This window comes from Ictalurus punctatus, chromosome 1 (genome assembly GCF_001660625.3).
Source record: "Ictalurus punctatus breed USDA103 chromosome 1, Coco_2.0, whole genome shotgun sequence".
NCBI classification, from domain to species: Eukaryota; Metazoa; Chordata; class Actinopteri; order Siluriformes; family Ictaluridae; genus Ictalurus; species Ictalurus punctatus.
Genome location: NC_030416.2, coordinates 33,951,928 through 33,967,073, shown reverse-complemented (window position 1 = coordinate 33,967,073; position 15,146 = coordinate 33,951,928). Strand labels below are relative to the sequence as shown.

Sequence of the window (15,146 nt, the reverse complement as noted above, 5' to 3'; positions counted from 1 at the left end):
ATACAAAGTGAAATACAAAGCCAAACAAAAGTGTAATGCAGAATTTAGATCCTTGAACCTGTCTGATGCTAAAAAGTCACATTTTAACTTTATAAATCTAGGTGAAATGAATTGAGTAGAAAGATTTATTTTTCTTTTGAAAATAAAGGAGTAAAAAAAGTGTTACATGGAAGAAAAAGACAAGTACAGATACTTAAAACTAGACAGGTACGTGAGGGCATTATTCGATCATAAACTAGCCTTTTTCACTTCATTTCAACTCACATTCTACATTAGCCTTCTTATGTGTTTATTTATTTATTTATTTTTTGCAATGGGGCTGTGAAAATATATAGCATAAACAAAAAAGCTTACATGCCCAGGTTCCTTGCTTCTCCTTGGGTCAATATCTCCTCAGGGCCGACGACATTAAAACTATGGAATACATTTTTGTTCTCCTCCCAGAACGCCTGTAAGTGCTTCTCATGGTATACCTCCTAGCAGGGCAGAGACGACACTGTCGGCTGAATCATAAACACTAGCTTGCAGCTGAAGCTGTTTCTCAATTGCCTGTAAACTGTTTCTTACGGTGTTATGGAAGAAGACATCCAGTTTATCTTTGGGATAATCCAGAGTCAGGAGCCGCTGCAGGAACTCTGGAAGGAATGGCGTCGGCTGCTCGATAAACACTCCAATCCTTACTCTCGGATAATCCTGTTAAGAAAGAAGAGAAACTGTTTAGTTGCACTTTTTTTTTTTGCCAATTAACAAATAAACAGTCAATAAAAATTTTAAATGTATCTTCATTTTTATTACAAAACAGCACTGTTAAATCATCGATTCTGATTGGTCAGAATGGTATTGCTTAATTTTCTATAACAGCAGCTGCAAAGTTTATGCTGTATCAATGCACTCATTCTAATACATGATCATTTCTATAGGAACAACTTACACACAGAAACTATTGCTGATGCTTCAGGTAAATTGATTTTTAAAAAAAAAAATAAATAAATAAATAAAACTACTTGTTTTGAAGTTTTCTATAAGGAGATGTTTATGTAAGGAGTCTCCCATGTAAGAATCAGATGTAAAGCTGTACTTTTCAGTTTTCTACCACAGGAAAGTGACAAGCAGCTGCATTTTTTAGTCCCCATTATTATTATTAACTTCATGAAAGGGAAAAATGCGAGTCTAGTGATAGCTGATTATTGCTGCCATATTGTAATGATGTAACTATAAATGGGTTAAAAAAAAAAAGGGGTTGTGTAATTTTGTAATTGTTGGTAAATTTATGTGGTATAAGAGGAGTAAAACACCTCGGGATGTGATGTTATAGGAAAACAATTTATTTTTGGAGTGGCAAAACAGTAACTCTGCTTCATGGTGAGCTGTTCATCATCACATTTCATCATTGATTATTTTAGGTAGCATTTAAAGGCACCACACAACCATGTTACATGTGATTATTTTTCTATCACTACACACCAAGTTGGGTTTTATCTCCGTGTCGTTCTTCTATGGATAAACGCTTTAATTGAAATACATGATCTTCCGCAATGTTCGAAGCATCATTTTGGATGAGTGTGACCCTACACTTAAGTGCATTAAACATATTTCACAAACCTCCAGTGCCAGTAACTTGCAGAGATTAGGGGTTCAAATGTACATTCCCAGTAAACTTATCTAAAGATTACATGATTCAGTCATTCCCGCTCTTCAACCCCCTTGACCATGGCATTCAGCCAGAATGAAATGTGTGATTTAGCTGGATCCACATTCCTTGGACTTGGAAAGCGGAGAGAGAGATCAAACCAAAGACTTGGTGTTAGTAACAAAGCAAGAATGGAGGAAGAGTTTGAGGACATACTATATGTCTTTCCATGTAAGCTCAGCAATTCCAGCATGACGAATGAGTTCAAGACAGTACAAGACTGCATTTTTTTGTGATTTTAGCACACATGTAAAAACAAAGTATTAGTAGTGTATAGACCCTGGAGAGGTCTATAAATTCTGGAGAGGGTAAATGAAATGACAAGTCTAGGAAAGTGTACGAAAATTCTGCACTTTCTGACTTAATGTCTCCAGCTCTGTAGTTGCTTTCTGGTCCGATGAGCTGCCTTCAGTTAAAAATGTAAATCAATGCATATGATTGCTCACAACTGGAGATCTACTGCAGCAGCTGAGCTATGGTCACTTTTTTCATACATACAGTGAACATCATTTATCCAAAATGCACCACTGAAGAGGATAAATGGCCGTACCCCATAAGTAAAGAAACACCACTGATTCAGCGTTGGCCAACAAAAAGACACAGCCTGTAGATGCAATGTCATAATATACATCCATACAAGTCAGGATGTTAAACCCACGTGGCGAGTGTTTGACCGTGTGTTTCAGGCAAAATTACGAAATAGAAATGGCTGCGTTTGCATTAGAAATTGACTCAGCACTTGATTCCTGTGGGAAAAGTTCATAACAATTTGCAAAAAAAAATCAAGTGACCGGGCTTATTCATTGGAAAAACAGACACCAGAAAGTTTTCACGGGAATTACTTTCATGTGATTTAAGCTGAAAGACGTGGACATGTGGAAATAATCACACGAATACAAAAATAATCGCACGTATTCACGTTCCACTGTAACAGATCTATGTAATCTTTGTATTAATTTCAACTTTACATGCTCAGTGTTGTGTAACTGAGAATCCTATGTATGCCGTCATCTGTGGTGAAAACAAACAAACAAAAACAATATACGTAATAGACTGAAGCAAAATCAATGTTACTAAACATTTCTGGAATTAACTTGGTTTCAAATATTCTATAAACTAAGAATTATATGAATATAACCATGCTCATCTTCACAAATTTTTTGTCATTTTTCTTTTGGTCTTAATGATTCTTTTGAAATCTGAACATCTCTGACAGAAGCCAGAAGGGTTTAAAAGTACTGCTCTACTACACCTTCCAGCCATTGCCATGTGGCAGTAATTATCCCATGGTGAGCAACTGGGAGGTTAAGGAAGGGCAGACAGGCACTAAGCAACAGACACAACAGACAGCTGGTGCACCGATAAGCCTGAACAGCTTTGTGAGAAACTGCCAGTCTTGGCTGAACCCTGCTGAGCAAATTTTCAGACCAACCACTGAAACTTGCCTTGTGCATGAAGCCCATAAAATTTAGGCCACTAAAAAGTGGCCTAGTGCTGGGTGACACCCGTTTAAGTAAACCCTCTGTAAAAACCAGAAAGCCATTTCCTGTACCACAGTAACACAGAGTTTCCTGTTCCTAGACTCAATTCTCCAGACACTGTTGTTGTTGTTGGACGTGTTGACAGTTTTGGTATATCTCAAGAACGTCCCACATACCAGGATTAACTCGTAATGTAACGTACACTCTCCCACGGAGGAATATACAGTAAATCCACTCCCCATTCCAAATTATGAGTCAGTTTTCAATGAAATCTGACTTCTTGGTTTACTCACTGCGAGTTGAGACAAATCCAACATGTCTTGGTCACAGATGGTACAGCCTTGCTCGTAGGTCCAGGCATTTGGGACGTAATTAGCCAGGTAGTTAAAATAAATCTGAGGAAGAAAACTGAAGAATTAGTCAGGGAACAGGTTTTGCCTAGATAAACATGACGCATGTTACTACAGATGTATTTTCTGACTCTTTAAGTAGATTTCATGTTGATGAAGTGGTAGTGTAATAAATGTGCACACTTGGATACAATGAGTTTTAAATTTGTTTTAAAAATGTGAACATATACACATATTATATATATATATATATATATATATATATATATATATATATATATATATATATATATATATATATATATACATATACATATATATATATACATACATATATATATATATACATACATATATATATATATACATATATATATATATATACATACATACACATATATATATATATATATATATATATATATATATATATATATATATATATATATATATATAGTGTCTGTGTCTGTGTGTGTGTGTGTGTGTGTAAAAGTTAAATCAGTTTCCAGATATAAATGCTACAAAAAAATTCTCATGAAAATTGTACCTTGTATCATTATAAAACCCATTGGTTGTGAAGATTTCATGCAACAAGTAGGAATTACAGTGAAGGGGAAGGAGCTTCCTAAAGTTTTCAGGGACAACATTATTAAACAACACTCCAAATGGAAAAAAGCTACAGAGCCATAGCAAAGTCCTTAAAAATCCATGTCAGTACAAGTGGTTTCATCAAATGCAGGTGGATTCCTGGTGCCTGTAAGTCTAAATTCCCAGCTCTGAAATTACACTTTTTGGTGCACCCATACGGCATGAAGCAGATTTATAACGTAACATACTTAGCTACTTGGAAAAGTCCGATTAGTTCTGAGTTAATTCCACTGACCATATTTTATCTTACAGCTGCCTCGATCTCCATCGTTGCGTATTAAAAATCCAGAGCCGAAGATCATCTTTGGCTTACAGGTTTGAATAGAAAGAGCCAAGATGTCAGTCTCAAACTGGGATGGTTTTATTATTAGGCACATTTCTGATGCAGGAACCTTTTAAGGAATGTGGGAACATTTTTCATAATACTTTCAGGCACATTTCCACCACAGCAACCAGGACTAATAGTACTTCTTGGGACATTGTTCTTGGCACCTTTTTAGTTACTTCTCCAAAAAAGTACGGATTCTTTTGCAGACCAGGAACAACTAGTACAGGCCTTGCTGTACTGAAGATAACTCATTGGTCAGACGGAAGCACATTGTTTTTCACTTCTGGATATTTCCAGAACCCTTTATTTCCTCAAAGATCGTGGATCCAGCTTCTGTACTGCTATCTTGCTCAAAAGTCATGTGAATGAAAATAATTTCAACATGAAATAATGTCAACAAATTAGTTTTGCATCCAGCCCTAGTCTTATTGATGCTTTTATTGTGAATGTTAGCACCTTAAATCAATTCAATTTTATATGTACACTGCTAATAAGGACATAGTCCCAAAGCAGCATTAGATCCCTAATGCAGTGGTTTTCAAAGTGGGGGCCCCCTTGGGGGCAGCCAGGGGGCGCCCGAATGACCTCAACAATTTGGTGTGCCCATCCCTCCCGCTAGTATGTTTCCTCTTTCTCACTCTCAGACAACGACACACAATCAATTCCTAATGTAATGTAATGTAAAGATGTAATTATTAATTTAAAAAAAGGGGATATATTCAGAAGTCTGTATTTTTAATGTGTTTTAAAGACATCTTGCAAAAGGGGGGCCTCGGTCAAATGTTAATGCTGTTTGGGGGGCCTTGGATGGTGGGATTATAAATCACTACAGTATACAGGTCTGATAAAATTGTGAAAATGAGCCATGGAACGAGTACAGGTCAGGCTTTATGATTACAACAGAAGTTCCTTGGTACAAATCCACATTTTATTCCCTTTGGTGATATCATGATCTTGAATTAAATTTGACTGACTGACTGACAGAGACTAAATAGAGTCTTATTGGATGGATTTTGTGTGTTCCTTGGCCAGAACAGCAGAGTGCTAAGCTTGTGTGTGATTAGATTGCTGGATGTGGATTGACGCCATGTAGACAGACATGCACACTCTACCACACTCTTTTCACTACTGGAAGCCAGTGCTGTAAAACTAAACGGTGAATCCTCCACCCAGTCCATCAACAGATGGCCAGCAGATGCAAGTGTTTTCAAAATTTACATCCAGTCAGGCTTGTTAGTGTTGTAAGTAGTCCTGGACTCGGGTCTTAGATCGATTCACCATAAACCTGACCGTATTCGGAACTGGGATATTTGTGATCTTGGTTTCACTGAGGTCAGCAGGGTACAACGGAAACTGAGAAGCTCTTATTGTTTATAAAGAGACAGGAGACATAAACCAGACAGCTACCTTTGCTCCCTGACAATAGCTCAGTGGTGTTTCTGCTTCTTCTTATGAGCCATGCTTACATTTATAGGATATTGTGTGAATTTTCTTGAAGAGCCTGAGAAGAATGAACAGAGGTTCATCTCAAGGTCGGTGATGAATGGTCATTAAGAGCAACACATTCAGATGTCTAAAGGTGAAGAGATGATGACTCAACCCCAGACAGGGTTTGTTTAAGTTATCATGATGGTGGAGGTGAAGAGAAAAGAAAAGAAACAGCTGGTCTGGTAGGGGAGGGGAGGTTACTCTATCATTTAGATATTTTCCCCCCAGTATTTCACAATAAGATTCATTTCATGGCTCAAGCTTTCAACCTTTACGACACTATCAGCTGGATTTTTTGGAAGCCACAGTGTACACCCACACCCCACTGAGAAATCACGTGTCGGGCTGTGCGATTAATGTGATTTTCGATTTCAATTTCGATTGTGGCCTCCCACGATTATGAAAACAAAATAATCGAGATAAAACGATTACTGTGCCGCATTCCGTTTTGCAATGTTTTTGTTTGGTCTTTTTAAAAACAAAACGCGTGCCATTTTTCTTCACAGCGGTGTGCTTTCACCCCTTCCTAAAAGGCCAAACTCAATCCCCACCAGGCTGAGGCATTTTTAGTTCAGCTCGAGCCAAGATGACAGGAAGAGCGCCTTTGGTTGACAAGAACGGTTAAACCATTTCAGCCATTTGGAAAGCATTCGGGTTTCAAGGAGTCCGATGTGGAACAAAAAGAAATAACATTTGGTATCATTGGAAAGCTCATTTCCTCTAGCGTCATGACAGATGGACTAAATACGCTCATTTCCTTTCTAGAGCTCACTAATAGTGGGAAACTACAGGCTTATCTAAACCAGGAGACATAATTTCATTGGCTAAGGAAGTTTAAAGTTCATTTCTGGTGACGCGATTTGCCGAAACGCGTCACATGATGTGCTCTGCTAGCTTACAAAAGAGACATCAATATAGTAAAAAGAGATGCAGAAAACGTGGAAATTTCATGCAAAAGCATAAAAAAAGACTGTAAGTAGCTATCCTTAGCTCGAATAAGTAAGGAAAGTACATGTACAGGCATAGTGATCTAATTTATTTTTATTTTTTCATTATTTACACACACACACATATATACACACACACATATATATATATATATATATATATATATATATATATATATATATATATATATATATATATATATATATATATATAATTTTGTTTTACTTTTTTTTTTTCAGTTGAATTATATTCAAGGAAATCCACTATTAAAAATACTTTATATTTATTTTTTAAAAGTTCAAGAAATTCATGATGTTTCTAAAGTCAATGAATAATCGTGTCCTCAATATTGACCAAAAATAATCGTGATTATGATTTTTGCCATGATCGAGCAGCCCTAATTACATGCGTCCAAAAATCTTGGCTGTAAAATCATAGAAATGAGTGCAGCTTGCCAGAAACACTGTGTGTTTGGGAATACATGTCACACATGACTGATTGTGAACAGGAAATGGAAAATTTGTTTTAGTTAGAAGCTTCTTATTACACAGAGTGTACTGTTCTGTGAGTCTGCTTTCACACTAGAAAAAGCACTGGCCAGAACGCACTGTATATACTGTGTATACAACTTGCGACCTGATTGGTCAGGAGGAGGGGTGTAATGCAACGGGCAGAGCCTGAACAAGAACAATTGTTATTATTATTATTATTATTATTTATTAGATATGAATCCCACTATTATATCAACTAGGTTCTTTGTGAACCTTTCTGGCAAGCTTTCTAAAGAAAATAATAATAATAGTGTACCTCCTGTTTGTATCTGCATTTGTTATCTGTTTAAAACAAATATGTTCAAAATGAATAATGAATTTCGGATTTGGTTACATCTCTAGTCAGGAGGTAAAATAAATCACTTCTCTGAAAAGTTTTTGTCTCCAAAAAAAACAGAAAACAAAACAGGCATCTAAATTGTGTGCTGGAAAAACAAACAAACAAACAAACAAAAAAAAAACCTCCCAAGTGTGAAAGGGGCCTGAGGAAACGGCTTACTTTGGTGTTTATGTTGCCATGGATGACCACGGGAAGACTGTCGTGGACGGTGTTTCTGATCCGAACTCTCTCTGTCCCGAACTTCATCAGAACTTCATCTGCAAAGAAATAAAACTGTTTATACTTGGTGGTAATCTCCATTACTTTAAATGATACTCTGACCGAGGTGTAACCACAAGAACCACACTGTTGTAGTAAAAACAATAGAAAGTGGTAGAAATAACTGTATCACTACATGTATATCAAGGCACAATTCCAAGCCATTTGATAGATGTAGGAATTCACTCACCCACTGCTCCATTTAGATTCTGAAATATCTGGCACTTGTGGTCCAGCGTCATATTAAGACTTTCCTAAAACACACACACACACAGGATATGAAGCAAGAGTATGGACAGAGTGACCATGTAAACGTTTTTTTTTCCTTATGCAACCTCCGAACTGTGTATTTTTGTCCTGTCTGTTTGTTTTCAGCGGGAGTAACGTGTTGTCATGCATGTTATAGTACCATGTGGTTAGATCACGAGTTGAATTACAGGCTCAGCTCTTATACTAGCTCTGGACTTCGCACACACACACACCACACACACTCACTCTCTGCAGCGGATCCACGTAGATCTTCGTGTAAAAGAGCTGGTCGTCATCGTTGTCATGCAGCTGCCACTGCTTCACAATCTTAGTGATGTACGGGGCGTAGCCGATAAAGCCTGGAAAACAATTCCACAGGGTTTATAGCGCTCCATAAAGGAACGTGTGCGAGAGGAAGAAACGCATGCTTTGGTCAGAAGTCATAGCGGTTTCTATATGTCAATTATTTTGGTTGTGAAAATGCCTCTTGAAGCACATTTGGCGCTGGGCCTGAAGAAACCTCTGCAAAGTGTGGGTTATGACCCAACGTATCCACCCCCAAAGAAAAAAAAACAAAACAGTAAGGCCCAGGCTTTCTGTGTGAGAGTCCAACGATCTGCTCAGGGCGTCAGCTATTCCTCTTCAATCATGGCCTGCATGCTGCTTTCCTCAGGAACACAGGCTGCAGAGGAAAATTGCAGGGTTCGGGTATGTTGTGGGTCTCCGTGCCTTTTAGGGCCCATCATTAAGACGTCCTCCGTGCCTCTACACACAGCATACAGTGGAATGAGGAAATGAGAAATAGATTGAGGGAGAAGGAAAATGGAGAAAGAGTGCTAACCCAGAGACCCTCATTTAGATTATCCATGGGAAACAAAACGTTCCTTTAAGTGGCTTCTTCAACTCTGTTTCATAAATAGACTTGTGGAGTGGAGTGTAACCACTGCATGAGCCAAACTGTAATTTTGAAAAAAGAAAAAAAAAAAAACAACAGAAAAGCCTTTCAATCATTATAAATGATCCTTTCTGGGGTAGAACAACTAACAGAAACCCACTCTATATACAGAGGAAGCCTTAAATGAAAAGAAATGCAACAATTGCCATGTCCTTTAGACTTATCCGACACATCTACGAGTGAAATATTCTTTTACGAAGTACACTGCTCCTGTATTACCTATATATATATATATACACACATGTAGCTCTGAAAACTACAGACCTCTCTGAACAGAAATATCGCTTTCTATTTTGCATGCATCTCAACCACAAGTAAAATCCCAGCATTTTAAAGACCGGTTACACCAAAAAGAAGAAAACTGCATTTTAATACGTCATCATAACAGCGGTGTACGGACAATGGGGACATTTTAACACAATGCATCAGATTACAAACCGATTAGATTAGATTAGATGATGTCCATTACACTACGAGACATAGCTACCTAAAGGAAATTAAACTTAGCTAGCAACAGACTGGACATCTTTAAGCAGTGTGACTGAGTTTACCACAGTGTTTATCACAATGCCTCCTCACACAACATGATCTTCTTTATTATTTAGGATGACACTAAGGCAAGATTAAAAAGTAGACGAAACAATTCCCACATCACTTCGATGGAGCACTGTACATCTGTGAAGTATATCGCGAAGTACTTTCTCACAATACCTTACAAGCAGAATAAATCTTGTTATTGTTGGTTGTTTGTCAGAATTCAGACTTGACATCATATCTTTTCCCAGACGGCCACACGTACTATAAAGATATAAAGATCTCCATATTACAGTAACACATTCGTAGGTCGTATTACAAATAAGAACGAAATAAAAATAACATCACAGTAATGTGGTCTTTTAATAAAAAAAAAAACTAGAAAAAACAGTATTCAAGAATGACAACAACAACAAAAAAACGTGATAGAATGTGACGGACTCATTCAAGTGTTTAAAGCACTTGCTTAATTAAAACACTGGTTCAGATGTGGTAAGAACACATTTCCTTTACTACTTGCCAAATAAAGCAACAAGGTCTAGAATTATAATTTCAGTAGTTAATTTTAACCATCAATGAGCACAGACATGAATAAATTAGAAAGGGAAACTCTTGTTCTTGGCCTTCCTTACTCACACACACACACACACACACACACACACACACACACACACACAGCTCTTTTCTACTAACACGAGATCTAGTTCTTCATATTATAATTTTTTTAACAAGCCTTTCTTTCAAAAATCATTTAATTGTTTCTTAAATAAATAACGTTTATAAACATTCCTTCAACATTGCTGCAATGCGTCTTAGTGTAGAAAATTAAACACTGTTTCCATAATGCTAGTTTTTTTGTCTAATTTGATAATGTTGTGTGTGCGATGTTCTAATAACTTTGCCCAGCGAACTAGAGCAGTTTTTTTTATTTATTTTATTTATGTATTTATTTATTTGGAAATTTGCAGGACTGTTATTTTTGGAACGTTACAGTCGTTGTGCGCCGGGACCACATTCTCACATCTGCTCACTTAATATCTCAGCTCTTAAAGGAAACGTCCACCATGAATGACTTTAAATACGTTTATATTGAAATATTTTTGGACAGCATGTAGTTTGCATTACTGTGTGTGCGGGGTTTCGCATGCCCTCCCCATGTCTGTATTGGTTTCCTCCCAAAAATATGCTGGTAGGGGGATTGATTACTTTAAATTGATGCGAGGCGTGTGGGCTTGTGGCCAGTGTTCTCAGGATTGGCTTCAGATCCACTAGGACCCTGACAAGGATAAAGCGCTTACTGAAGCTGACTGAAAAATCGGTGATGTGTTTAGTCTTTATTTTCTGATGCTAATTTGTTGGATGGTGCTGTATTTTTGTTATTCCTTTGAGAACTTGGCAGTTGTTTTCCACACTGGCATCAAAGGGGGACATTATTATTGCTAATGCAGCTACAATGGAGTTCGACAGGAGAATAATATTCCATAAACTCAAACAGATAAATGTCAGCTTTCACTCCTAAAAACAAACAAAAAAAAAGAGCTCCTTTTCTCACGCACTATTAAAGAGAAATCCAAAGTAAGGGCCTTGCTCAAGGGCCCAGCAGTGGTAGCTTGGTGGTGCTGGGATTTGAACTCATGACCTTAGGTCAGAAGTTCAATGTCTAAACCAGGAGGCGAGTGTGTACAACATTACTGAACAAAATGTTCAAGGTGGTAATTCTGCTGTTTAAAATAGATAAATACTGTGGTTTCCAAGCCTCTACGACCGCCGACTGAGTGTCTGGAGGACATGATGAGCTCCTGGTTTAGATTAAGCTTGGGAGGACACGAGGAAGGAAAAGATGGAGATAAAGGATTAAAGAAGAACCACAGAGAAGGATTTGGGTGTGGTAAAAACTAGTGTTCTCGTATACATACACTATTTCTCTCTCACTCTCTGGCTTCATATGTGGACCCTTTCAACTGTCTTTTTGCCTCTTTCTCCCCCACACACGCTCCCTCTCTGATGAATACCCTATTCATTAAGCGCTCCGACATGAATAGAGCAGTATGCCTGCTGTCCTGCAGGAAATACCACTGTGTGACTGTGCTGGTTTAGAAAGAAGACACTTTCTCCATCCTATTCTTATCAGGAAAGATTAAATATTATAACTATATCATATCATTATGTGGCTCAATATAGTCATGATGCTTACTATAATTTTCGGGGTTTTGCCAGCTCACTGGATGCACACAGCTTCTCTGGAGTTAAAATAATGTTTGGGCGTGTGTACGAGTCAGAAGCTTTATAAATCCCCGTGTGCAAAGCAAGACCTTAGCAAATAATTTGTCTCCTTAATGAACATTAAAAAACCCCGAAGAAACACCCCTTTCCAAACATTCCCCAGCTGCTTACCTCCAGAATTGAGGAAGCGCTTTCCACTGCGGACGTGCGGGTACTTCTCTGCCAAGTGTGCATCAGGCCAGATCACACCCTCTGCAGCAAACACCACCTTATGGTTCATCTGCTGGAACTTCCTCAAGATCTCCTCTGGCCCTCCGGCGAGGACGAGGTCATAGCTAAAGAGACAGAGAAAGTGTCAGAAATTACCTAGAGCAACATATAGTTGCGTTGAGTCCAAGTAATAGATCACTATGGTTCCCAATTTAGCAAATTTGTAAGAATTCATGCAAGAAAGGTCTTATTTCTTTGGTTTTGTAGTCTGACCTTTTCATATGACTTTATTCAAATGGCACTCACACAATTGCTTGTGTTAGAATTTCTACATGTTCTGGTGGTCTAGACCCATGGTTCTCAAAGTGGGTCAGTGAAGTATAGAAAAGGGGTCCATGGTTTTCTATTCTATTTATAAAACAGAGTTGAAGTTTGTTACAATGGTGAAACTCACAACCCACCTTTATCAAAGTTATGATGTTCATAAATAATGTCGATTGGAATCTAATGACAATTTTAATACAAATGAATTCTATGGGTAAAAATGTCAAGTTCGGACATTAAAAAATGTAGTAGAACAGAAGGTTCTAGGGAGAACTCTTTCAGAAAATGTTTAAAGGAGAACCCCTTTAGGAAGCAATCCACTTAAAATTGTATTCATTTATTTATTTATTTAAAAAAAAAGGGGAAAAGCTACCAAGACGCACTTCTTTGAAAATAAAAAAGGTTTCACCTAGCACCATGAATGTTCTTCAGTTTGCTTTTCTCATTAAATATTTCACCAGTCTACTTTACAAGATGAGTTTCTAGAGAGAATTTCAGAAAAAAAAAAAGTTTCAAGTTCCAATATGAGGTTCTAGGGAGAACTCTTTCAAAAATGTTTCCAAGAAAAATTCCTTTAGGAAGGATCCCACTTAGACGCTTATTGGTGCAGCCATGGTCCAACATTGATAGAGTTCAATCTCTAATTTTAAAAAAAAATCTAGCACCCTAAAAGTTCCTTAGTTCATTTCTCCATCTTTAAGGTTTCTTTCATTCTACCATAAAACAGAACGTTCTACGGAGAACAGAAACGGATTCAAGGAGAACCATAGAACCTTACTGATATACCAAATGTCAAAAGACTAATACTGCCTTTGTATACTAATACTGTAATGCTCTTTAAAAAGTTCCATTTAGCACCCTAAATGGTTCTTCTCCCCCATTAGTTGTGCCTACACTACAACAAAAAGTCCTAGGGAGAACTATTTCAATCAAGGAAGCAGTCCAATTAGAACCTTACTGATGCAAGAAATGTCAGATCTGCTTCAATAAAACATGGAAATATTATTGTACATTCTGTTTGTTTGTAACAAATTTGCACTGTTACGGGGGGGGGGTCTGCGATTTTTTTTTCACGTTAAAGTAGACCTTGAAAGTTTAAGAATACATTTCCATCTGCACTGTCACCAGTCTGGCACTCAGTTGAGGACCATCCGGAAAATGTGTGTCAAGAATAAGAGGTGTTTAAAGGCTCCTGTTCCAGCCACTATTAACATACATTGTGAGAACATCCATCATAAATGCCCAAAAGCGGAAGCATACTCTACAGCCTCACATCTGGCCTCCACTTGTGTCCAAATGCACGTCTATCTCCACATCATACCTCACTGTTCAGCCCATGCAAAAATTCAAACCCACTAAGCACTGGTCTGTAAATAGTAAGACTTCTCTTCTAATGGTTCTGCACTAATAACCCAGAGGAATGTGAGGTCACATCCTAGCCACTGGTAGGGCCTTGAGCAAGGCCTAAACTCCACAGCTCAGTCCTGTGCTTGGATTGAATTGTCTCTAGTACAAAAAAGTATAAATATAAATGCTGACTAAGTTAACTGTGTCACTAAGAATGGACATCAACCTTTTAGTAAAATTGTGCATAAATGTTTTCACAAGTCAAAAATAAGTAAAAATCTACAGCAGATTTACAAAAAACTTTTGGAAATATAGGTTTTCTTCATTGTCGCATGCGCCCATCAATCTTCACGACATTGCTGATTTACATTTCGCCACACCCACAAAACTCCATAAAAGGCAAAACTCAGACAGCTGAAAAGCCACTGCAGAGCATTAGCTACCGTAAACACAAGCTAACGCCTCTTTCTTTCAAAGGGCACCATTACTTTTGGCCTCACTGAATAACAAGACTTTTTTTGCCTTTGTGGATTTGATCTGGATTGCTTTCTTTCAAGCTGTTAATATGAAATGACTACGTTTCACAGAACGTTTATCAAATTTGCGTCACTGAAAAAAAAAATTAATCTATACTTGAAAGCGTAATCTGTACATAAAATCGCAGTAACTCACTGACAGTTATACGATTTGAAGTGAATCAAGGTTCACATTAGTGAGTCTCCTTCCATGGAAATTTACACAAACTCAATGTAGGCTATGAATGGTTTTCCCCACCTACCTGGGTGCAAACTATTTATGAATATATTTGTTCTTATCCAAACTGAAAAACAAGGTGCAATATCCCAACGTGCACATCCACCAGCCCTCCATTACTGACTAGACACCTTACCATTTTAAGAACAGCAGACGAACAGAAGGTGAATCCACTATAATTTTTACAAATACTTTGCTCAAGCGCAAGCCTCAGTCATCTTTGGTTAAACGCTGTCATTATGAGCTTTCCTCTAAACTCTGAAGCCATAAAGTAACCTGAAATTTACCTCTGAATTCAGACACGTGCATTTATAATTAGCAGTCTTGAAACCTCAGAAACGTTTATAATAAAGACTTTCCCTGAATTGAGGAAAGGTGTTTTTATGGATCCAGCTTAAGCAACCAAAAACAGCACACGTTGCAAGTAAGTATCTAGAGAGCTGAAAAAACTAGGTCCTTTTTAAAGGTC

The 15,146-nt window shown here is 37.6% G+C and overlaps 1 protein-coding gene across 2 annotated transcripts in view; it reads right to left on the bottom strand.

Annotated features, from left to right (window-relative positions):
* Positions 1–15,146, bottom strand: part of plod2 (procollagen-lysine, 2-oxoglutarate 5-dioxygenase 2) — a 49,811-nt gene that overhangs the window by 15,324 nt on the left and 19,341 nt on the right. For both annotated transcript variants that reach the window (XM_017481218.3, XM_017481227.3), the window contains exons 4-10: positions 12,215–12,378; positions 8,578–8,690; positions 8,273–8,336; positions 7,984–8,081; positions 3,465–3,566; positions 568–693; positions 355–476 (exon numbers count right to left, since the gene is read on the bottom strand). In XM_017481218.3, the coding sequence (XP_017336707.1) occupies positions 355–476; positions 568–693; positions 3,465–3,566; positions 7,984–8,081; positions 8,273–8,336; positions 8,578–8,690; positions 12,215–12,378 (789 nt within the window). The remainder of the gene's footprint in view (positions 1–354; positions 477–567; positions 694–3,464; positions 3,567–7,983; positions 8,082–8,272; positions 8,337–8,577; positions 8,691–12,214; positions 12,379–15,146) is intronic.